At 43.4% G+C, this 26,964-nt stretch overlaps 1 protein-coding gene across 1 annotated transcript in view; it reads left to right on the top strand.

The window, feature by feature from the left end:
• ADGRB1 (adhesion G protein-coupled receptor B1) overlaps positions 1 to 26,964 on the top strand; it is a 587,254-nt gene that overhangs the window by 335,537 nt on the left and 224,753 nt on the right. Inside the window, 7 exon segments of the mRNA XM_040432704.1 lie at positions 8,519 to 8,683; positions 10,182 to 10,346; positions 10,963 to 11,127; positions 16,776 to 16,877; positions 20,748 to 20,854; positions 21,483 to 21,677; positions 23,562 to 23,630. Coding sequence (XP_040288638.1) covers positions 8,519 to 8,683; positions 10,182 to 10,346; positions 10,963 to 11,127; positions 16,776 to 16,877; positions 20,748 to 20,854; positions 21,483 to 21,677; positions 23,562 to 23,630 — 968 coding nt within the window.

The following is a 26,964-nucleotide window of genomic DNA, read 5'->3' as shown; positions in this document are numbered from 1 at the left end:
CCCAAAAGTTGAAGTCCCAGAGGGGGACCAAAAATAAAGTGAAAAAAGTTCAGTTTTCCCAAAAAAATTTTAAAGTTTCAAGTAAACAAAAAAGCGTCCTTTTCCCAAAATAAAGTAAAAAAAAAAAGTTAACATATTAGGTATCGCCGCGTCCGTATCGACCGGCTCCGTATAAATATCACATGACCTAACCCCTCAGATGACAACCTTTAAAAAAAATTAAATAAAAACTGTGCTAAAAAAAACATTTATTTGTCACCTTGCATCACTAAAAGTGCAACACCAAGTGATCAAAAAGGGGTATGCCCCCCAAAATAGTACCAATCTCACCATCAACTCATCTCACAAAATATGAGCCCCTACCTAAGACAATTTCCAAAAAATGTTAATTAACTGGTCCCATATCGGCCTACTTTACTTTCAGGGAATGCAGGTTCCACATGCATACTGAGCCCACATTATATTATACCTCTCATGGTGCCACAATGGCCTCCATTATATTCAGGGGATTCAGGTTCCACATGCATGCTGAGCCCATAATATAACGTGGGATCGGCATGCATGTGGAACCTGCATTCCCTTAATGTAATGGAGGCCGATATGGGACCAGTTAATCTGGTATTTAGTGTTAGGTTCCCGTCTTAAAGAGATCGCCTTGACGCCGCAGACGGGCGAAAATAATTTTGTACAAAATATATTTGCCAAGAATCTCACATTGATAACGCAGCATTAGCATTTTTCTAGTGAGTATGGCGCTGTTGTATTTACTTTGTTATTTGTGTTTGCAGAGTGCTGTTGCATTGTTTTTGTTTTTCTAGTATTTAGAGTATTGTTTGTATCATTTTCCATTACAATTATTACTTTTATCATTTGTATTATTAATTTTGAATTATATTAGTATTATTATTATTATTATCTTATATTTATGTTATTGTTATTTATATTAGGATTATCATTTATTGGATTTTCACTTGCATACATGCATATGACTCACATTTTTGCAGTCGTCAGTGATTTTAGCCTCGGCGTTGAATTTCAGGACAGGATTTGTCATTTTGCATACAAGAGCCTCTTAGATCAGAGTGCAAGTTGAAAGTCAAGGGTGGGGTGTGCCCCCCGCTGCTGTATTAAATATCTCTGACAGCTTGTAACACTCACAGGGGGGGGTTGACTGTACATTGATGTGTCCGCAGTACAGAGGTGAGGAGAGCTCTGAAGATAAAACTGATGAGAGATACAATGTATCCAGAAGGACCAAAGCATCATGCGATAAAAACCTCATTAGTTCTACTTTTTTTTTGTGTTTTTATACATTTATATACATGTAGATATTTATCATATATTAAAGAGACTATGATAAAACTCCAGATATGATGGTGGTGGTGGTGATGATTTTTTGTATCGTTTTGTGGGCAGTGTAATGTTTGACCTGGTTTATGATGTTGGGTGATATTTTGTTATGTCATTTTCCACCATGATGTGATATTGATTAGTAAATGCTTCTGGGTTTTCTCTTAAAGGTGCTGTCACATCATAACAACCCCTGTTTATTCTACAGGGCAACCCAGAGGTGAATGCATCCATATTCTCAAACCACACTATACACACACATATAAGCATTACATACACAAATACAAGCACTATACTCACACACATCTAAGCATTACATACACAGATATAAGCACTATACACAGATATTATAAACACTATAAACACAGATATAAGCACTATACACAGATATTATAAACACTATAAACACAGATATAAGCACTATACACACACAAATATTATAAGCACTATACACACAGATATTATAAGCACTATACACACAGATATAAGCACTATACACACACAGATATTATAAGCACTATACACACAGATATTATAAGCACTATACACACACAGATATTATAAGCACTATACACACACAGATATAAGCGCTATACACACAGATATTATAAGCACTATACACACACAGATATAAGCGCTATACACACACAGATATAAGCACTATACACACAGATATTATAAACACTATAAACACAGATATAAGCACTATACACACACAGATATAAGCGCTATACACAAACAGATATTATAAACACTATAAACACAAATATAAGCACTATACACAGATATTATAAACACTATACACACAGATATAAGCACTATACACACACAAATATTATAAGCACTATACACACAGATATTATAAGCACTATACACACAGATATAAGCACTATACACACAGATATTAGAAACACTATAAACACAGATATAAGCACTATACACACAGATATTATAAACACTATACACACAGATATAAGCACTATACACACAGATATTATTAACACGATAAACACAGATATAAGCACTATACACACACAGATATTATAAACACTATACACACAGATATTATAAACACTATAAACACAGATATAAGCACTATACACAGATATTATAAACACTATACACACAGATATAAGCACTATACACAGATATTATAAGCACTATACACACAGATATAAGCACTATACACACACAAATATTATAAGCACTATACACACAGATATTTTAAACACTATAAACACAGATATAAGCACTATACACACAGATATTATAAACACTATAAACACAGATATAAGCACTATACACACAGATATTATAAACACTATACACACAGATATAAGCACTATACACACAGATATTATAAACACTATAAACACAGATATAAGCACTATACACACAGATATTATAAACACTATACACACAGATATAAGCACTATACACACAGATATTATTAACACGATAAACACAGATATAAGCACTATACACACACAGATATTATAAACACTATACACACAGATATTATAAACACTATAAACACAGATATAAGCACTATACACACAGATATAATAAACACTATACACGCAGATATTATAAGCAATATACACACAAAGATATTATTAGCACTATGCACACAGATATTATTAACACTATAAACACAGATAAAAACACTATAAACACAGATATAAGCACTGTACACATGGATATTTTAATGGATATTATAAGCACTATACACACAAGAAGGGGGGGGGGGGGGCTCTTCCTGGAGACTATGGACACTTTTCTGTCCATTAAATCCCATTTATTACAGCTGCCATACAGCGCACGCATTGTTACCATGTATATAGAAATAAGATTGATAGAACATCTGTGTCTCCAAATTCCCGGAATCACCAAGGATAAGTTGGGACATTCCCTTAAGACAATAATCAGAATACTGACAAGATAAGTGACATTTCCTAAAGCCGCTTGGTCCTTCGAAGTTTTGGCACAATGGTATCTATCAGTCGGTGAAAACTAATGAACTCGATGGTATCTATCTGGTGCCAATATTGAGGGGAAACATGACAAGACAGGAAGCATAATTAATGGTAACCTTGAGTCGTCACCTGTGTTCTAATTTCATCTAGAATTCTTGGTAATGCCGGATCCCACCGGAGACGTATAAAAGGGAAGTTAATTCAGGTGGCGATCCATCACATGTATAAATATGGAAGAGTTCACACTGTCCTTCATACAGAATGTAATCCATGGAGAGATGAAGGTGAATCTGATGATGTTCTCTGTACATCCCCCTTAAATTAAATGAAAAAAATTATAATAATCTCCTTAAACTGTTATTCTGGTTCAGAATTTTTAAAAATATATCATTAGAGGAAGTTCTCCATTAATGAACCTCCACCGAGAATGCAGCACATTACAGTATCACATTGACAGCCCATTGATTTCAATGAGGACTGTGTAATAATTAATTTCTCCTGTGGTGGCGCTATAGAGAAAGGGAACATTTGCTGCTTGGTTCCCTCACAGATTACAGCGGATCACTAAAGATCCCTGCAGATCTGTCTCATGGAATCAACTCTTGTCATCCAGCAAAGTTTCACTCTACCATACACGTCCCCTAGAGGTAAGACGCAGTATTACACGCTGGCCTTTCAAATGAACATAATACATGGACTGGCCGAATCAGAGAGGGAGCTTCTGTTACTCAATGGCTGACTCATAAAGGGGGTCTCTGAACATACAGCCCCTCCATGACATCCATCTATCCTAATAGGGCAGGGATGGCCAACCTGAGGCTCTTCAGCTGTTGAAAAACTACAACTCCCAGCATGCCCACACTGACTACAGCCTACAGCAGGGCATTGTGGGAGTTGTAGTTTTACAACAGCTGGAGAGCCGCAGGTTGGCCATCCCAGTAATAGGGTATATGGACGAGCGCTGACTTCATGAGACGACCCCCTTTAAGTCAACGTGTGACATTTTTATTTCATTGTATCAGTATCCAGAAAAGCTGGGTCACTAATACGGACACAGGTTGCCAGCCTTTCCCTAACTAGATATGCCGAGCTATAGTAAAGCCAGGCGTCCCAGCTCCATCCGACTGAGGGCTGATCTTTTAGGAAAAAATAACAATGTTTCAATTGGTGTCAATGAAATGATACAAATACTTATACTAATATATAAAACCCAACCAATCACCACAAGGACCTCACTGTCGGCTCCTGACCCCAGGGGCCAATATACCACATACGACTCTCAACTGGAAAGAAGCAAATTTCCTTCTTATAGCTCTATATAATGACATTTTACAATAGTCTCCGGCGCCTCCTATGGGCCGGTTAGGTAACTGCGGTGCTTAGGTTTTCCTACTGTTTTACCCACCAACCTGCACTTCTCCAGCTACAACTCCCAACATATCCTGATGCTGGGTGTCATAATCTTGCAATAACTGGAGTGGGGCAGGTTTCAGGTATAAGATGAAAGTAACCCAACATATCTTTCCTGGGCTGCATTTCAACTGGACACATCTTTGGAATCAGACGTCTATGGAGGTGACATTGGGGGTGCTTATACGTTTTGTAGAGACATAGCCCCTCCACAGTCCTCCGCCCCTCCAGTCCTTTCCATTTTTGACCTGGCATTTGTTTTCTGCCCTGACAGGTCACTTATCTGGCGGTCAGTCCACAGATGGTCATCTTATCATCATAGGGCAGCGTGTGAGCTGTGGGGTCATCAGCCGTTATCATCCCTCCGCTGCACTGGGGTTATTGACTCTTTGTGGTGTTAATTAGCAGATTATTAGCTCACTAATCCTCCATAGAAATTGCCTGGATTCTCTCCAGTTGTCAGCGGAGCCACAAAGTGCATGAATTATCTAGGACAACAATGTCCAGCCTGGGTCAGCAGTCTGATGGAGAGCCCCGAATCCTCTGCATAGTCACAGAATTCAATGAGAAGAGCGCGGCCTACCTCTGGAGACCACTAGGGGGAGCTTACTGTCTACCCGTTCATCTCCATAATAAAACTGTATGATACAAGCTCCTGAGCGCCCTCTAGTGGTGGCTGCAGGTAGGCCGAATTCTGCCATGTCTGTGGGGAGGATTTGGAACTCTGTATCAGAAAAAGGAAACTCAGACTGTTCTAAAGATACAAGATCAGTGATGTTGAGCTTAAAGGGGATGTAGAGGATTAGGCTACATTCACACAACACGGATACCATCCCGCGTGCGTTCCGCAATTTGCTACGGATGCAGACAGAATAGGAACTACGGATGCAGACAGCACACGGTGCGCTGTCCGCATCTTTTGCGGCCTCATTAGAATGAATGGGTCCGCACTCGTTCCGCAAAACTGCGTAACGGATGCGGACTCCTTCCTACGGTCGTGTGAATGTGTAGCCTAAGGCCTCTTGCACACGACTGTATGTATTTTGCGGTGCGCAGAAAAACAGATCCGCCAAAAATACGAATGATGTCCGTGTGCATTCTGCATTTTGCGGAACGGAACAGCTGGCACCTAACAGAACAGTACTATCCTTGTCCGTGATGCGGACAATAAGGGTCCATTCAGACCTCTGCAAGCGTTTTGCGGTCTGCAAATTGCGGATCTGCAAAACACGGACACCGGCCGTGGGCGCTCCGCATTTTCCGGATCGCACATGGCCAGCACTTTAATAAAAATGCCTTTTCTTGTCCGTGTCTGCGGACAAGAATAGGACATGTTCTATTTTTTGCGGATGCGGAACGAAATGCGGCCCCATTGAAAACGTTGCGGAACGGATCCGGATCCATTTTGCGGATGTGTGAATGGACCCTAATAGCACATGTTCTATTTTTTTGCGGAACGGAAATACAGAAATATGGAAACGGAATGCACACGGAGTACCTTCCGTTTTTTTTTTTTTGCGGATCCATTGAAATTGAGGGTCCATTCACACGTCCATATGTGTTTTGCGTATCCGAAAATTGTGGATCCGCAAAACACGGACACCGGCAATTTGCAGACCGCACATCGCCAGCACTCTCATAGAAAATGCCTTTTCTTGTCTGCAATTGCGGACAAGAATAGGACATGTTCTATTTTTTTGCAGAAGGGAAGTGCGGATCCGCAAATGCGGATGCGGACAGCACATTCAGGCCCCATTGAAAATGAATGGGTCCGCACCTGTTCCGCAAAAGTGCGGAACGGATGCGGACCCATTTTGCGGACGTGTGAATGGACCCTAACACGGAAAGAAAATACATTACATTTTCTGCAACTTTCCTAATATGCTCTGTGTTCCAATTCTGCTTGCTGTAAGTGAATGCAAACATTGACCCGACATATGTAACCTATGGGGGAGCTGACAGAAGTTTTACAGCATGCGACTGCAGACTGCTACCCTGTAGAAACCACACTGTGACGGGGAGAGCACAAAGGCCATACGGATGCTCTGGGAGGGATGTTTATTTATTTATTTTTACAAGTTTTGAAGCAAAAAAAGTAGCACAAATTTGTCTTTTTTTTGTTGTTGTTATCTCGGGTGGGATCTGATAATGGATGTGATGCAGGAAGCGGAGAAGATTGTGTCCGTGTTCCCGGCACACTGCGAGTTTCCCGGCCCCTATTTCATCTCCCGTTCTCCTCTCACGCTGAGGAACATTGCGCGCGTTATTTGTGGCTTCTATTAAATTCTGGATTCCTTTTGAAGTTTATAATTACGGAGCGTGGCGGTGTTTTACATTAAGTTGTGAGCACTAAATATGTGAATATTTAATGAGGCGCTCCGTTACGTCTCACCGCTACACCTTCCTTTTGGAACATTGTTATTACTGGTATATATTCACGTAGAAATTCCAAAAAAGATGTTGTCATGGCGACGCTTGTGGCAGGAGAACGTTGGACGAGGCATTAGCTACAATGTAACTGCGCGAGGTAGAGACACAGGCGAGATACCCGCAGATCATCCGACGAGCCCGTGTCAGTGGCAGTGCTAGTACTTGTTGTCTTTATTTATGTTAGTTTTTTTATTTTTATTTTTTTCTTATTTAAAGGGGTATTCCCATCTGGGATATTGCTGGTGTATCGCTAGTATCAGTGCTAGATAGGTGAGGGTCCTACCTCTGTACCAGCTCCTATCTCCAGCACTGGACTGTGCAAGTATGGCCGCCCTCCATTCACCGCTAGCTGAATATGGCGGTCCCATAATGGAGAATGGTGGTCGTGCCCGCTCGGCTGTTTTTGGAACGCCTATAGGTTTGAATAGAAAGCAAGCTCCTTCACTTCAGGGGCGGCAAATCCTAGAGATACCGTATACCGCCATCAATGTCCCAGATGGGAATACCCCTTTAATTCTGTTTTCAATTTATTTTATCTTATTTTTATTGGTTTATTTTTTTTTTACTTATTGTTTATTTTATGAATACCGGTATATATTTTATCCTATAGTACTTTTTTTATATTTTAATGAATTTTATGATTTACTGTTATGTATCTTTTAGCAATTGTATTTATTTATGGTTTAATTTCATGTTCAGTCATTTTAATAATTATGTTTTATTTATTTTACTTGTTTATTATTTGTATTTATTAATACAATATAAAAGAATGTATTTATTAATAATATTTATTAATAGTTTTATTGTTTACTTTTACTGTGGTTCCAAATTAAGGCCCTTTAAGCCAATATTAATTTTAAAAGTAAAGCAAATAAAATGTAAAAATAATAATAAATAAAAAAATATTGGATCCATGCCCAACAAAAAATTCTATATGCCTGGAAGGCAAACAGGCCTATTGAAGCAGGGGAACGAGGGTGGGGGTGTATTGCGGCCTAATAGTAAGGTAAACAGCCCGATTCTGCCGCAGATTGTTTTTTCAGCCGGCCCCTGATAGAACAGTCCTATCCTTGTCCATTATGCGGATTCACTGGGATTCAGTTTCTTGTCTTGGACTATAGTAAAGTGTCTTGCTGGTGGCTCCTCCCTTCCGGTGCCACCTGCCCCTCCGGCCCACCTCCATAGCTCCGCCCCTGAGGAGTCCTATGTATCAGACAGGCCTTGAAATGTTATATTGTTGCTTTTTCTCATATTGCAGCATTTGCCATGTGCAGCGCAGAGTACACCATGGGAGCAGGTGACATCACAGACGTCAGGGGCCACTTATACAATGTACGGTTTCTTTCCTGCAGTGCACGGTACCTGGGACGAGTGGTCCCCGTGGAGTCTCTGCTCATCAACCTGCGGAAGGGGCTACAGAGAGAGGACCCGAACCTGCAACCCGCCCCAGTTTGGGGGTGAACAGTGCAAAGGACCAGAGAAGCAAACCAAGTTCTGTAACATCGCCTTGTGTCCAGGTGACTACATACATCTCCTCGTGTCTCTCCTGCCGTACAGATGTAGCAGAGCTAGATTTGTCAGATATAGCATGACTGATTTTTTCAGTTTTATATCTGCGGAAGGGGTCATCTGGTCTACTATAGCAAATCTGAGGGTGTTATGTGTAGCAGAGATGAATATGTCATGTGTAGCAAATCTGGATGTGATCTATGTGGCAAAAAATGAGTTTACAGTATAGTTCAGCTAATCAGAAATAGTAGTGCTGAGTTTGTCATGTGTAGCAGAGTTGGATTTGATCTTTGTGGCAGAACCAAGTTTGTGGTATAGCCTGGCTAACCAGATCAAGCAGTGTTGAGTTGGTCACATATAGCAGGGCTAGATATGATCCATGTGCAAAAAATGAGTTTGTAGTATAGCTCAGCTAACCAGATCAAGTAGTGCAGAGTTTGTCACATGTAGCAGAGTTGGATTTTGATCTATGTGGCAGAGCTGTGTTTGTGGTATAGCTCAGCTAACAAATCAAGCAGAGTTGAGTTTGTCATATATAGCAGGGCTGTATAGGATCTATGTGGCAGAGCTGAGTTTGTGGTATAGGTCAGCTAACCAGATCAAGCAGAGTTGAGTTTGTCACATGTAGCAGAGTTGGATTTTGATCTATGTGGCAGAGCTGAGTTTTTCAGTATAGCTCAGCTAACCAGATCAAGCAGAGTTAAGTTTGTCATATATACCAGGGCTGTATATGATCTATGTGGCAGAGCTGAGTTTTTCGGTATAGCTCAGCTAACCAGATCAAGCAGAGTTGAGTTTGTCATATATAGCAGGGCTGTATAGGATCTATGTGGCAGAGCTGAGTTTGTGGTATAGGTCAGCTAACCAGATCAAGCAGAGTTGAGTTTGTCATATATAGCAGGGCTGTATATGATCTATGTGGCAGAGCTGAGTTTGCGGTATAGCTCAGCTAACCAGATCAAGCAGAGTTGAGTTTGTCATATATACCAGGGCTGTATATGATCTATGTGGCAGAGCTGTGTTTGTGGTATAGCTCAGCTAACCAGATCAAGCAGAGTTGAGTTTGTCACATGTAGCAGGGCTGTATATGATCTATGTGGCAGAGCTGAGTTTGCGGTATAGCTCAGCTAACCAGATCAAGCAGAGTTGAGTCTGACAGATGTAAAGGAGCAGATGTCATGTCTAGCAGAGATCAGACAGAGAGATTTAACAATTTCTCAGTGTAGCGCGTCTGAGTTTGTCATATACAATCAGAGCTCAGTCAGTCATATGAAGCAGTGCTATTTTTGTCATATTCAATCAATGTGATCAAACACAGAATGTAGTGGTAATGAGTTTGTGCTTAGCCCAATGTGACGTCCTACGAGTCATGCAATCTTGAGGAGTCTACATCGGGCTGCAGTATCCGACCATAGAGAGGGATCCTAGTAATGCAACTTGAAACAATTTCAGCTCTGCTGCATCGTAGGATGGCACTAGAGCTAATTGTCCGCTATCTCCTTGCAGTTGATGGGAACTGGAATGAGTGGTCCAGCTGGAGTGCCTGCTCCACCACTTGCTCCAATGGGACTCAAAAGAGGATTCGGGAGTGTAATGGACCGTCCTACGGCGGCTCGGAGTGTCACGGGACGTGGTCGGACACCAGGGACTGCTTCCTGACACAGTGTCCAGGTGAGGGTCAAAATCATGAAGATCCTGAGGTCCTACAAAAACTCGGTCAGTATAGAACAGGGAGCGGGCAACCTCCGGTGCTCCAGCTGTTCTGAAACTACAACTCCCAGAATCCTCCTTTCACTTCTATAGAAGTTACAAAACCAGCTGAGCAAGTGTGCATGCTGGGAGTTGTAGTTGGAGTGCCAGAGGTTGCTGATTCCTGGTACAGAGCATGTCCTGTAGTGGTGCATTGTGGGAGATGTAGTGTTGGCACCAGGACCCAGTGGAAGAATAGATCTCAGCTAAACCCTGTCTGTCCTCTCAAGGCTACCGCAGCTTTGGATGTGACTGGAGCATTCTATAATGTAAGTTACAAAGTGCACACGATAACTAGCAGAATGTTTGAGGACTGTGATATGTCATATATTTTATATGCTCCTATTGACGAGGCTCTCGTTCAGCAGCATTAGGTACAGAACTAGAGGTATGTACCATGCAGGTGCTGCGGAAAGCTGGGTGACCTCTGCTCCGGGCGCTGGAATGGCGGCAAATAGTAGGGGCCAGATGGACATAGGTGACCTCTATGGGAGCTGCTCCTGTATCTGCACTAATGACGGTTTTCCACTCCTTCCAGTTGACGGCGAATGGCAGCCGTGGGGACAGTGGGGGGTCTGCAGCACGACCTGTGACGGAGGGGCGCAGAGGAGGGAGCGCTCCTGCTCCGGACCATTTCATGGAGGCGAAGACTGCGCCGGACCACCCGAGGAAAGCAAGCCGTGCAATGAAAAGAAGTGTCCAGGTAACTATGTATCTAATGTCTTCTGCTTAGATACACAGCTCAGCAGGCAGTATCACACAGGACAGGATTAGATACAGCAGCTCGGCAGACAGTATCACACAGGATAGGATTAGATACACAGCTCAGCAGACAGTATCACACAGGATAGGATTAGATACACAGCTCAGCAGGCAGTATCACACAGGATAGGATTAGATACACAGCTCAGCAGACAGTATCACAAAGGATAGGATTAGATACACAGCTCAGCAGACAGTATCACACAGGATAGGATTAGATACACAGCTCAGCAGACAGTATCACACAGGATAGGATTAGATACACAGCTCAGCAGACAGTATCACACATGATAGGATTAGATACACAGCTCAGCAGACAGTATCACACAGGATAGGATTAGATACACAGCTCAGCCGACAGTATCACACAGGATAGGATTAGATACACAGCTCTGCAGACAGTATCACACAGGATAGGATTAGATACAACATCTCAGCAGACAGTATCACACAGGATAGGATTAGATACACAGCTCAGCAGACAGTATCACACAGGATAGGATTAGATACACAGCCCAGCAGACAGTATCACACAGGATAGGATTAGATACAACATCTCAGCAGACAGTATCACACAGGATAGGATTAGATACAACATCTCAGCAGACAGTATCACACAGGATAGGATTAGATACACAGCTCAGCAGTCAGTATCACACAGGATAGGATTAGATACACAGCTCAGCAGACAGTATCACACAGGATAGGATTAGATACACAGCTCAGCAGACAGTATCACACAGGATAGGATTAGATACACAGCTCAGCAGACAGTATCACACAGGATAGGATTAGATACACAGCTCAGCAGACTGTATCACACATAATAGGATTAGATACACAGCTCAGCAGACTGTATCACACAGGATAGGATTAGATACACATCTTAACAGACAGTATCACACAGATAGGATTAGATACAACATCTCAGCAGACAGTATCACACAGGATAGGATTAGATACACAGCTCAGCAGACAGTATCACACAGGATAGGATTAGATACAACATCTCAGCAGACAGTATCACACAGGATAGGATTAGATACACAGCTCAGCAGACAGTATCACACAGGATAGGGTTAGATACAACATCTCAGCAGACAGTATCACACAGGATAGGATTAGATACACAGCTCAGCAGACAGTATCACACAGGATAGGATTAGATACAACATCTCAGCAGACAGTATCACACAGGATAGGATTAGATACAACATCTCAGCAGACAGTATCACACAGGATAGGATTAGATACACAGCTCAGCAGTCAGTATCACACAGGATAGGATTAGATACACAGCTCAGCAGACAGTATCACACAGGATAGGATTAGATACACAGCTCAGCCGACAGTATCACACAGGATAGGGTTAGATACAACATCTCAGCAGACAGTATCACACAGGATAGGATTAGATACACAGCTCAGCAGACAGTATCACACAGGATAGGATTAGATACAACATCTCAGCAGACAGTATCACACAGGATAGGATTAGATACAACATCTCAGCAGACAGTATCACACAGGATAGGATTAGATACACAGCTCAGCAGTCAGTATCACACAGGATAGGATTAGATACACAGCTCAGCAGACAGTATCACACAGGATAGGATTAGATACACAGCTCAGCAGACAGTATCACACAGGATAGGATTAGATACACAGCTCAGCAGACAGTATCACACATGATAGGATTAGATACACAGCTCAGCAGACAGTATCACACAGGATAGGATTAGATACACAGCTCAGCAGACAGTATCACACAGGATAGGATTAGATACACAGCTCAGCAGACAGTATCACACAGGATAGGATTAGATACACCGCTCAGCAGACAGTATCACACAGGATAGGATTAGATACACAGCTCAGCAGACAGTATCACACAGGATAGGATTAGATACACAGCTCAGCAGGCAGTATCACACAGGACAGGATTAGATACACAGCTCAGCCGACAGTATCACACAGGATAGGGTTAGATACAACATCTCAGCAGACAGTATCACGCAGGATAGGATTAGATACACAACTCAGCAGACAGTATCACACAGGATAGGATTAGATACACAGCTCAGCGGACAGTATCACACAGGATAGGGTTAGATACACAGCTCAGCAGACAGTATCACACAGGATAGGATTAGATACACAGCTCAGCCAACAGTATCACACAGGATAGGGTTAGATACAACATCTCAGCAGACAGTATCACGCAGGATAGGATTAGATACACAACTCAGCAGACAGTATCACACAGGATAGGATTAGATACACAGCTCAGCGGACAGTATCACACAGGATAGGGTTAGATACACAGCTCAGCAGACAGTATCACATAGGATAGGATTAGATACACAGCTCAGCAGACAGTATCACACAGGATAGGATTAGATACACAGCTCAGCAGACAGTATCACGCAGGATAGGATTAGATACACAGCTCAGCAGACAGTATTACACAGGATAGGATTAGATACACAGCTCAGCAGACAGTATCACACAGGATAGGATTAGATACACAGCTCAGCAGACAGTATCACACAGGATAGGATTAGATACACAGCTCAGCAGACAGTATCACACAGGATAGGATTAGATACATAGCTCAGCAGACAGTATCACACAGGATAGGATTAGATACATAGCTCAGCAGACAGTATCACACAGGATCTGATTAGATACACAGCTCAGCAGACAGTATCACACAGCACAGGATTAGATACACAGCTCAGCAGACAGTATCACACAGGATAGGATTAGATACACATCTCAGCAGACAGTATCACACAGGATAGGATTAGATACACCGCTCAGCAGACTGTATCACACTCAGTATCCATCCCATTACACTGCTTCCACTTGTTGTTCAGAAGCTGGATATGAACTACAAATCCCAGCATGCCAGGCCAGTCACAGCCTCTGTTACCCCAGGATAAGGGCTCTTGCACACGACCGTATGTATTTTGCGGCCCACAAAAAACAGATCCGCAAAAAATAAGGATGACATTCATGTGCATTCCGTATTTTGCGGAACGGAACAGCTGGCCTCTAGTAGAACAGTCCTATCCTGGTCCGTAATGTGGACAATAATAGGACATGTTCTATTTTTTTGCGGAACAGAAATACGGACATACGGAAACAGAATGCACATGGATACCTTCCATTTTTTTTGCGGACCTATTGAAATGAATGGTTCCGTATACGGTCCGCAAAAAACCCAGAACTGACACAGGAAGAGAATACGTTGGTGTGCATGAGCCCTGACACTGGGGATATTCCTGACAACTCCCCGTCTCCTGTCTGACGTATCACCAATTAATGAATCTCTCTCCATCAACCCTTCAGAATGGGCCCCGGGGCCACTGGCAGCTCTGACCCCATTAGCTGATGTTATATATAATGTATTTATAATGGGACTACTCCCCCGCGCACCCCCATCGGAGCTCACCTGTCCTTACTATGCCACTAATGAACACCACACCGCCCCTTGTCACAATGAGAGAGGTCGCGGGGCTGACAAGTGACGGGCGCCTCAAAGCCACCGCGGGACATTGCCCGGCATGACATCACCCAGGGGCGGCGTGCAACCGACGCGGTCATACGGGGAGTATCAGCCGGCCCTACCTTAGGGGGAACACCTGATGCTTGAGTCCATGATGAATTATATGGCAGTATTATGTAGAGATTGCTGTAAGATGACTTTACCTATAGCGGTATTACTTGAGCGCTTTAAGGCGGTATTTATTTATTAGCAACCCCGACAATGCATGGTGCTGTTATTAAGTTACTTTATGTTTGATCACTATATGGAGGTATTATTTGAGCACTGTATGGAGGTATTATTTGAGCACTGTATGGAGGTATTTACTTAGGAATTGGTAGCAACCCCATGTAACAGTATTAATTGGCCAATTTGCCATACGGAGCTGTCATTCAATTAACTTTAGGTATGGTCACTATATTGTGGTTTTATTTGAGCGCTGTATGGCGGCATTTACTTAGGAATTGTGTAGCACTAACCTATAAGCGCTGTACAGCATATCATTTTTGCAGTGCATGATGGTAGCCCATGGACAATGCATGGCACTATTACTAAGTGACTTCATGTTTGGTCAGTATATGGAGGTATTATTTCAGCACTGTATGGTGGTATTTACTTAGGAATTGTTTATAACTAGTACTTAAGCACTGAACAGAATATTATTTTTACAATGCATGATGGTAGCAGAACCTGATAAAGTTATTTGGCAAGGTTATGGCACTGGTTTTGGTCACTATACTGTATATAGTTTTTCTTTGAGCACTACAAGGCGATATTAATTTAGGAATTCTGTAGTGCTGCTACGTTGGCTCTGTACGGTACATTATTTTTGCAATGCATGATGATAGCAACCCCATATAACAGTGTTAACTCACCAGCGTATAAAGCTGTTATTGAATTATTTTATGTTCGGTCACTATATTGATGTTTTATTTCAGCACTGTATGGCGGAATTTGCTTAGGAATTCTGTAGCCCTACTATATAAGCGCTGTGCAGTATATTATTTTTGCAATTCATGATAGTAGCGGCAGTTATTTGGCTTGTGTACGGTGCTGTTATTCGATTACTTTATGTTTGGTCACTATATTGAGGTATTATTTCAGCACCATATGGCAGTATTTACTTAGGAATTCTGTAGCACTACTACATTGGCGCTGTACAGTATATTATTTTTGCAGTGCATATTAGTAGTAGTAGCACCTTATAACGGTTTTATTTGGCCAGTGTATGGTGCTGGTATTTATTTACTGTACATTTGTTGACTATATTGAGGTATTATTTCAGCACCGTATGGCAGTATTTACTTAGGAATTCTGTAGCACTATAACAGTATATTATTTTTGCAATTCATGATAGTAGCGGCAGTTATTTGGATTGTGTACGGTGCTGTTATTCAATGGCTTTATGTTTGGTCACTATATCAAGGTTTTATTTCAGCACCATATGGCGGTATTTACTTAGGAATTCTGTAGCACTATAACAGTATATTATATTCTGTAGCGCTACTACATAGGCGCTGTACATCACATTATTTTTGAATTGCATGATAGCAGCAGCACCTTATGACGGTGTTATTTAGCCTGTGTATGGTGCTCTTATTCAATTACTGTTTGGTCACTATATGAAAGTTTTTTTTAATTATAATAATTAAAAAAAAAAAAAAATAACCCACAACATGTGAATGAATCATGACATATCTCCCCGATGCCCTTTGCCTCCTGCGTTGCATACGGTGGTTGCACCCGCCCAGTAATTAACAAGTAAATTATCGTAAGTAACTCCACGGACGAGTTGGTAATGAGCGCTCTCGCCAGACGTGTTTAATCACGAGCAGATGACACGATCTGGCACATTCTTACCTTTTCCCTCTATTTTTAATGTGATTCTCGTCCCCGGCTCGTCTCTCTGCCAGTAGAAAGTTAATCATCACTCCGACATCGCTACCAGGAGAGAACGCCGCCGCGCCGGAAAAAATCCTTAAACTATATTGGCAAATAGAATTGACCTTTAACAAGAGATCTCTCTGTCATTTCAGAGCCTCATGAGATTTGTCCTGAGGAAAATTACGCGGCTGTTGTTTGGCAAGAAACCCCAGCGGGAGATACGGCCGAGGTTCGGTGCCCTCGAAATGCCACAGGTAAGGGCAGCAGGGTCTGCGGCTGGGCTACGAGGGCACAGCTGGAATGGGCGACTCCAGCTCATCTGCAATGTCCACTGGAGTCTGTGGTGGTCTGGAATCCATCATAGGCTCAGGGCGCTGCTCTATCCATCCCTCATGATTTATACTGCAGTATTGCTCAGTTAGAACACCGCTATAATCCATGACTCCAGCTTATCTGCATTGTCTATTGGATCCTGTGGTAGGCCTAAATCCACCAACTATCTCACCATAGGCTCGGGCTGATGCTCTATCCATCCCTCATGATTTATACTGCAGTATTGCTCAGTTAGGACACAATATAATCAGTGACTCCAGCTTAGCTGCATTGCCTATTGGAGTCTATGGTACTCTGAGATCCACCACCTGCATCATCATAGGCTCAGGCCGCTGCTTTATCCATCCCTCATGATTTATACTGCAGTATGACTCAGTTAGGACACAATATAATCAGTGACTCCAGCTTAGCTGCATTGCCTATTGGAGTCTGAGGTTTGAAATCCACCAACTACGTCAACATAGGCTCGAGCTGCTGCTCTATCCATCCCTCATGATTTATACTGCAGTATGACTCAGTTAGGACACAATATAATCAGTGACTCCAGCTTAGCTGCATTGCCTATTGGAGCCTGTGGTAGGCTTAAATCCACCAACTACCTCAACATAGGCTCAGGCTGCTGCTCTATCCATCCCTCATGATTTATACTGCAGTATTGCTCAGTAAGGATACAGCTATAATCATTAACTCCAGCTTGGCTGCATTATCTATTGGAGTCTGAGGTCATCTGAGATCCCTCATGATTTACACTTCAGTATTGCTCAGTTGGGGCACAGCTATAATCAGTGACTCCAGCTTAGCTGCATTGTCTATTGGAGTCTGATGAGGTTTGAAATCCACCAACTACCTCAACATAGGCTCATGCTGCTGCTCTAGCCATCCCTCATGATTTATACTGCAGTATTGCTCAGTTAGGACACAATATAATCAGTGACTTCAGCTTAGCTGCATTGCCTATCTAGTCTATGGTACTCTGAGATCCACCACCTGCATCATCATAGGCTCAGGCCGCTGCTTTATCCATCCCTCATGATTTATACTGCAGTATGACTCAGTTAGGACACAATATAATCAGTGACTCCAGCTTAGCTGCATTGCCTATTGGAGTCTGAGGTTTGAAATCCACCAACTACGTCAACATAGGCTCAAGCTGCTGCTCTATCCATCCCTCATGATTTATACTGCAGTATGACTCAGTTAGGACACAATATAATCAGTGACTCCAGCTTAGCTGCATTGCCTATTGGAGCCTGTGGTAGGCTTAAATCCACCAACTACCTCAACATAGGCTCAGGCCGCTGCTCTATCCATCCCTCATGATTTATACTGCAGTATGACTCAGTTAGGACACAATATAATCAGTGACTCCAGCTTAGCTGCATTGCCTATTGGAGCCTGTGGTAGGCTTAAATCCACCAACTATCTCAACATAGGCTCAGGCTGATGCTCTATCCATCCCTCATGATTTATACTGCAGTATTGCTCAGTAAGGATACAGCTATAATCATTAACTCCAGCTTGGCTGCATTATCTATTGGAGTCTGAGGTCATCTGAGATCCCTCATGATTTACACTTCAGTATTGCTCAGTTGGGGCACAGCTATAATCAGTGACTCCAGCTTAGCTGCATTGTCTATTGGAGTATGATGAGGTTTGAAATCCACCAACTACCTCAACATAGGCTCATGCTGCTGCTCTAGCCATCCCTCATGATTTATACTGCAGTATGACTCAGTTAGGACACAATATAATCAGTGACTCCAGCTTAGCTGCATTGTCTATTGGAGTCTGATGAGGTTTGAAATCCACCCACCTGTCACAGCATAGGCTCAGGCTGCTGCTCTGTTCCACTCCCATGCTTTTCACTGCAGCGTTACTCAGTTTGAATAGGGCTATAATCAGTGACTCCAGCTTAGCTGAATTGTAAAAGGTATTCTGAAATCCACCTTCTCTCTAATCATGGTCAAAAACTGCTCTTCTGCTGCTTCCTCATGCTTTCCCCTTAAGGTGCTGCTCTATTCCTCCTCCATGCTTTACACTGCTCACTTATGGCACTGATATGATCCATGACTAGCTGCATTGACTGTTGGAGTCTATGGTGGTCTGAAATCCCCCTCCTGTCTAATCACAGGTGCAAATGGCAGGTCTGTGCCTCCCCCATGCTTTTGACTACTGTTTAGCTCAGTTACAACATAGCTCATGATCAGGGACTCCAGCTTAGCTTAGCCTGAAATCCACCACCTGTCTTATCATTGGCTTAACCTGCTGCTCACTTGCTCCCCCATGCTTTCAACTGCATCGCTTCTTCATTAGGACCCAGCTATCATTAGAGACTCCACTTAGCTGCATTGTCTGTTGGAGTCTGTGGAGGTCTGAAAGTCACTACCTGTCTAATCATTGGTTTAGATACTGTTCTGGTGCTCCCCCATGCTTTCAACTGCATCACTACTTCATTAGGACCACTCTATCGTCAGCAACTCCAGAATGGCTACTTTGCCTATTGGAGTCTGTGGGGGTCTAAAGGCCACCACTTGCCTAATCATTGGTTCAGACTACTGTTCTGTTGCTCCCCCATGCTTTCAACTGCATCACTGCTTCATTAGGACCAAGCTATCATCAGCAACTCCAGCTGGGCTATTTTTCCTATTGGAGTATGTGGGCTCCTGCGCTTTCTCTCCCCTCATACTTTATACTGCAACTCTGTGCTTGAAGTTAGAGGCCCACTGCTTGCAGCTTCTCCTGCGTCCCTCTGGCAACACTTCCTGGAAGTCCTCTACTGGTTGGACGTTATGATCCGGACCGAAAAAGTTGCAGCTGAAACAACAAACTTCATTTCAGCACCAGGGACGGTGGACAGCGCCAGCGCAGCAGCCAGCATGCAGCCTATCTCCAGCACTTGAGAAACTACAACTCCCAGCCCCCCCGCTCCCATTCATTTCTATGAGGCCGACGGAAATAGCCGAGCCAGCGCTTGGCTATTTTCGCCAGCCCCGTAGAAAATGAATGGAGGGCTGCTGCGCATGCGCAGTGCGCCCTCTTTCACCTTCGGGGCTCCGTTCTCGATTTTGGTGCGGGATCCTAGCGATATGCCCCCATTGTGCATGATGAGACAGCCCCTCTAATACATTTGTAACAAACTCTCCGACCACAGGATCTTTTCCGCGAACAGCAAGCAGAGATCTTGAAAGTGATTAAAGAGGTTGTGTCACTTCAGCCAATGGCATTTATCATGTCGAGAAAGTGAACACGAGCCCCTTACTAATGTATTGTGATTGTCCATATTGCTTCCTTTGCCGGCTGGATTCATTTTTTTCATCACACGGTTACGACCACCCTGCAATCCTCCTGCGGTGGTCGTGCTTGCACACTGTAGGAAAGAGCGCCGACTTCTCTGGCGGCCGGGACGGCGGAGCTCACCTAGGCTAGTGCTTGCTTCTTATAGCGTGCAAGCGCAACCGCCGCTGATGGATTGCAGGGTGGTCGTAACCCTTGGAACGATCGTGGTATAATGTGACGGGTTTGTATTCACTTTCTCTGCATAATAAATGCTGTTTGCTGAAATGTCCCTTTAAATAAGTGACCCACAACATAAAGGGATCGATGGACGGATGCCCCACTGCTGTATGCATCCCCCTTCTTCTCTGTCTAGCCAGTGGGTATTGGCCATTCAGAACCCTGGAAAGCTGGGTGGCAAAGCCTGGGCAAGCTGTAATACCACCCAGCTTTCCCAGGCCCATGGGGAACCTGATCTTTAGAGGAAAGAATCATTCGATACCATTGCTCGCTTGCAGGACTGATTCTCCGAAAGTGCGTTCTGGACGAGGTGGGAGACGCGTACTGGGAGGCGCCGATGTACATCAAATGTGTCTCCCTTGACTACAGGAACATTCAACAGATGGTAAGAGAAAAAATACCGCTTGGCGTCTCCTCGCAGCCTCATTATTTATGCTTTAATTCAATTTTGTTCTTTTTTGACTTTTTTTTTCTTTTTCTGCGAAACGCGTCGATCTGCTGGCGTGGAAATATTGCAAGTTGGTGGCGTCCGGGGGAGCCGGAAGGTTTAAGTGCCTTTGTGATTTGTATTATTATGCGCTCAGAAGCCGCCATAATTCCTTCGTGAATTGCACTCAACTTTGTTTGCTGAGTTTTAGGGCTCTTGGCGCGTTTTGCCTTTTATTTTTATTGTTTTTTTTTATTTTTTGCTAAGTGTTTTGCTAAGCTGTTACGGAGGGGGCAGCGGAAATGCGCACTTGTTGGATTTCCATCTTGATACAATGTAGCAGCGAGCACGATCCGACCTCGTGTGACACATCTGACTCCGGAGCATGAGAATGTGCTAAACCGGCGCGTTTCAGGTCTCTGTGGTCAGAAGGGACGGCTTCGCTCGGGGAAGCCTGATCTTTGCAGGTCTCAGGATGATCTCAGGAACCTGAGTGACAACCAGCGGGAGCTGCAGTGTATCTCATGCCTGGAGGGGAATGCTCTGCAGGATTATTATGACACATTGCGGTATGTTATTATTGCAGATCAAGGAGCACCTCTCCAAGGCGCAGAGGGGGCAAAAGGGGGAAGGCGTTTCGGCCGTGCTGCAGACTCTGGTGGACGCCACGCAGGACGGCGCCAGCTATAGTGGAGACATCCTATCCATTGTGGACAGCCTGAGGAACATGACTGAGATCTTCCGACGGCCGTACCACAACCCGTCATCCAACGACGTCCAGGTGAGAGGAGCGATAGAGTGCTGTATCACACGTGGTGGGATTAGATACATGGCTCAGCCGACAGTATCACACAGGATAGGATTAGATACACAGCTCAGCAGACAGTATCACACATGGTGGGATTAGATACATGGCTCAGCAGGCAGTATCACACAGGATAGGATTAGATACACAGCTCAGCAGACAGTATCACACATGGTGGGATTAGATACATGGCTCAGCAGACAGTATCACACAGGATAGGATTAGATACACAGGTCAGCAGACAGTATCACACAGGATAGGATTAGATACACAGCTCAGCAGACAGTATCACACAGGATAGGATTAGATACACAGCTCAGAAGACAGTATCACACAGGACAGGATTAGATACACAGCTGAGCAGACAGTATCACACAGGATAGGATTAGATACACAGCTCAGCAGACAGTATCACATAGGATTAGATACAGCAGCTTAGCAGACAGTATCACACAGGATAGGATTAGATACAGCAGCTCAGCAGACAGTATCACACAGGATAGGATTAGATACACAGCTCAGCAGACAGTATCACACAGGATAGGATTAGATACACAGCTCAGCAGACAGTATCACACAGGATGGGATTAGATACACAGCTCAGCAGACAGTATCACACATGATAGGATTAGATATACAGCTCAGCAGACAGTATCACACAGGAGAGGATTAGATACACAGCTCAGCAGACAGTATCACACAGGATAGGATTAGATACACAGCTCAGCAGACAGTATCACACATGATAGGATTAGATACACAGCTCAGCAGTCAGTATCACACAGGATAGGATTAGATACACAGCTCAGCAGACAGTATCACACAGGACAGGATTAGATAGACAGCTCAGCAGACAGTATCACACAGGATAGGATTAGATACACAGCTCAGCAGACAGTATCACACAGGATAGGATTAGATACACAGCTCAGCAGACAGTATCACACAGGATAGGATTAGATACACAGCTCAGCAGACAGTATCACACAGGATAGGATTAGATACACAGCTCTGCAGACAGTATCACACAGGATAGGATTAGATACACAGCTCAGCAGACAGTATCACACAGGATAGGATTAGATACACAGCTCAGCCGACAGTATCACTCATTATAGGATTAGATACACAGCTCAGCAGACAGTATCACACAGGATAGGATTAGATACACAGCTCTGCAGATAATATCACATATGATAGGATTAGATACACAGCTCAGCAGACAGTATCACACAGGATAGGATTAGATACACAGCTCAGCAGACAGTATCACACATGATAGGATTAGATACACAGCTCTGCAGATAATATCACATATGATAGGATTAGATACACAGCTCAGCGGACAGTATCACACAGGATGGGATTAGATACACAGCTCAGCAGACAGTATCACACAGGACAGGATTAGATACACAGCTCAGCAGGCAGTATCACACATGATAGGATTAGATACACAGCTCAGCAGACAGTATCACACAGGACAGGATTAGATACACAGCTCAGCAGGCAGTATCACACATGATAGGATTAGATACACAGCTCAGGAGATATTGTCACACATAGTAGGGTGAGATACATTCATCAGGGATCAGCAACCTTCGGCTCTCCAGCTGCTGTGAAACTACAACTCCCAGCATGCACACTTACTTGGCTGTTTTTGTAACTCCCATAAAAGTGACAGGAGGATTCTGGGAGTTGTAGTTCCAAAAGCAGCTGATCCCTGACATAGATTATTGGAGTATCCGAGCCGTGAAGCAGGAATCAATATGGAGGAGCCAGTGACCATGTGGCGGCCTGGAGCGGGTGTGGGGCGGTCAGTCTCCTGCGGACGTAACCCGCTCTCTGTTCTTTCCACAGAACGTCGTGCAGATCATCAGCAACTTACTGACCGACGAAAACCGGGACAAGTGGGACGAAGCCCAGATGGTGAGTGCTAATCGCCCGCCCATGGGGGGCGCACGTATCACAGGGGCCACAGGATGAGGGGCCACAGTTTGCAATAGTCTGCCCCCTGCATGCTGCTGCACACGTTTAACCTTTAACCTTTCTGGACATCCCCCGCTGACCTCAGCCTTGACAACCTTGACTAGTGCCGTGATGTCCTACCCAAGAGTCAGCTGGAAACATGTTGTCGCAGGGTCCTCAGAGGTGATGGGCACTGTCACGTGATCAGCGGTTCAGTTCACGCTTCTCTCTGATGAGGGAGGGATGAAAGGAGGGAAACAGCCAATAACGAGCTACAACCAGTGTCAGCGGAGGGCCCCAGAGGACGGGGGTCTATAGGCAGCAGCGGGTATAGATAACCGTCCGTATTAATGATGTAATCAGCAGATAGTCATATTCCCCCAATATAAAGCACTGTATTACACTTCCCCATAATGCCCCCCCCCCCCCCAGTGATTTTATAGATCGGGGATAATCATCGCTTGCATCGTGTAGTAATTACTGCATTGATCGAGCTTGGATTTCTAAGACACGACATAAACGCTTCCACCCGACTCGTTACCGGCTCCGATAAATCAATCTCCACAATTACCAGAAGATGTTCTTATTACATATAGAATATATACCGCCATATAGAGGTCAGTGCCCGGTATAGGTATAATTACATATAGAATATATACCGCCATATAGAGGTCAGTGTCCGGTAAAGGTATAATTACATATAGAATATATACCGCCATATAGAGGTCAGTGCCCGGTATAGGTATAATTACATATAGAATATATACCGCCATATAGAGGTCAGTGCCCGGTATAGGTATAATTACATATAGAATATATACCGCCATATAGAGGTCAGTGTCCAGTATAGGTATAATTACATATAGAATATATACCGCCATATAGAGGTCAGTGCCCGGTATAGGTATAATTACATATAGAATATATACCGCCATATAGAGGTCAGTGTCCGGTAAAGGTATAATTACATATAGAATATATACCGCCATATAGAGGTCAGTGCCCGGTATAGGTATAATTACATATAGAATATATACCGCCATATAGAGGTCAGTGTCCAGTATAGGTATAATTACATATAGAATATTTACCGCCATATAGAGGTCAGTGCCCGGTATAGGCATAATTACATATAGAATATATACCGCCATATAGAGGTCAGTGTCCGGTAAAGGTATAATTACATATAGAATATATACCGCCATATAGAGGTCAGTGCCCGGTATAGGTATAATTACATATAGAATATATACCGCCATATAGAGGTCAGTGCCCGGTATAGGCATAATTACATATAGAATATATACCGCCATATAGAGGTCAGTGCCCGGTAAAGGTATAATTACATATAGAATATATACCGCCATATAGAGGTCAGTGTCCAGTATAGGTATAATTACATATAGAATATATACCGCCATATAGAGGTCAGTGTCCGGTAAAGGTATAATTACATATAGAATATATACCGCCATATAGAGGTCAGTGCCCGGTATAGGTATAATTACATATAGAATATATACCGCCATATAGAGGTCAGTGCCCGGTATAGGCATAATTACATATAGAATATATACCGCCATATAGAGGTCAGTGCCCGGTAAAGGTATAATTACATATAGAATATATACCGCCATATAGAGGTCAGTGTCCGGTAAAGGTATAATTACATATAGAATATATACCGCCATATAGAGGTCAGTGTCCGGTAAAGGTATAATTACATATAGAATATATACCGCCATATAGAGGTCAGTGCCCGGTATAGGCATAATTACATATAGAATATATACTGCCATATAGAGGTCAGTGCCCGGTATAGGTATAATTACACATAGAATATATACCGCCATATAGAGGTCAGTGCCCGGTATAGGTATAATTACACATAGAATATATACCGCCATATAGAGGTCAGTGTTTAGTATACGGTAGAATTACATATAGAATATATACCGCCATATAGAGGTCAGTGTTTAGTATACGGTAGAATTACATGTACATACATATGGCGGTGATTCTACAGTTTCTGAGAGGCGTTACAATGTATCAGGTTTCAGGCTTTGTTGTGCCTTTATTCTCCTGATATTCATCTGGCTGCGATTAGATCACAATATGGCGGCGCTATTATTGCTCCTTTTCTCCGGTGTTATTACTGTTATTATTATGTTGCTCCTTACAAGCGGCTGAGCGCGCGTCTCCGCCGGGTTGTCAAGACAACAGGACAGTCTGAAAACCGAACAGATAAAGTCTAATTTGATGCTTTCTGCCTCTGCGCTTATAATTACCAGGCCTGTTATTTAGAATGCGTTAAAGGGACATGAGCGCTCGCACGTGTTCACACGCGGTGTAGATCCGCCGCCTGCCGCACAGACACAGGGGAGCCGGGGCCCCGCTGTACAGCGCCTGTTTTCCATGTATTATATCTGTTATAGCCCAGCTGCAGAAGTAGTCACAGGCGCCAGCGCCAAAACTGACCCACCCATCTGATATAACTGCTTGACATGGCGCTATCCCTTTAAAGGGCCACCACTGCATACGGAAACATGGCTCCTCCCTTCCAGAAATGGCTCCACCCCTGTCTGTAGGTTTAGTCTGGTACTGCAGCCCAGTGTGTCTATGGCGGACTGCAGTGCATGATCACTACTACCGATCCAGATCCTCCAGGAAACCGTAATATCGTAATGTATGGTAAGGAGATGACATAACTACATTATCTGGGGTGTTACATAGGACTGCAGGTGACATCTACTACATTATCTGTACGCAGAGAGTTATCACTGTGTTATCTGTGGTGTTACATAGGACTGCAGGTGACATCTACTACATTATCTGTACTCAGAGTCATCACTGTGTTATCTGTGGTGTTACATAGGACTGCAGGTGACATCTACTACATTATCTGTACTCAGAGAGTTATCACTGTGTTATCTGTGGTGTTACATAGGACTGCAGGTGACATCTACTACATTATCTGTACTCAGAGAGCTATCACTGTGTTATCTGTGGTGTTACATAGGACTGCAGGTGACATCTACTATATTATCTGTACTCAGAGAGTTATCACTGTGTTATCTGTGGTGTTACATAGGACTGCAGGTGATATCTACTACATTATCTGTACTCAGAGAGTTATCACTGTGTTATCTGTGGTGTTACATAGGACTGCAGGTGACATCTACCACATTATCTGTACTCAGAGAGTTATCACTGTGTTATCTGTGGTGTTACATAGGACTGCAGGTGACATCTACTACATTATCTGTACTCAGAGAGTTATCACTGTGTTATCTGT

This window comes from Bufo bufo, chromosome 5 (genome assembly GCF_905171765.1).
Source record: "Bufo bufo chromosome 5, aBufBuf1.1, whole genome shotgun sequence".
NCBI classification, from domain to species: Eukaryota; Metazoa; Chordata; class Amphibia; order Anura; family Bufonidae; genus Bufo; species Bufo bufo.
The sequence above is the reverse complement of the archived record's forward strand: the minus strand, read 5'-3'. Positions and strand labels throughout refer to the sequence as shown.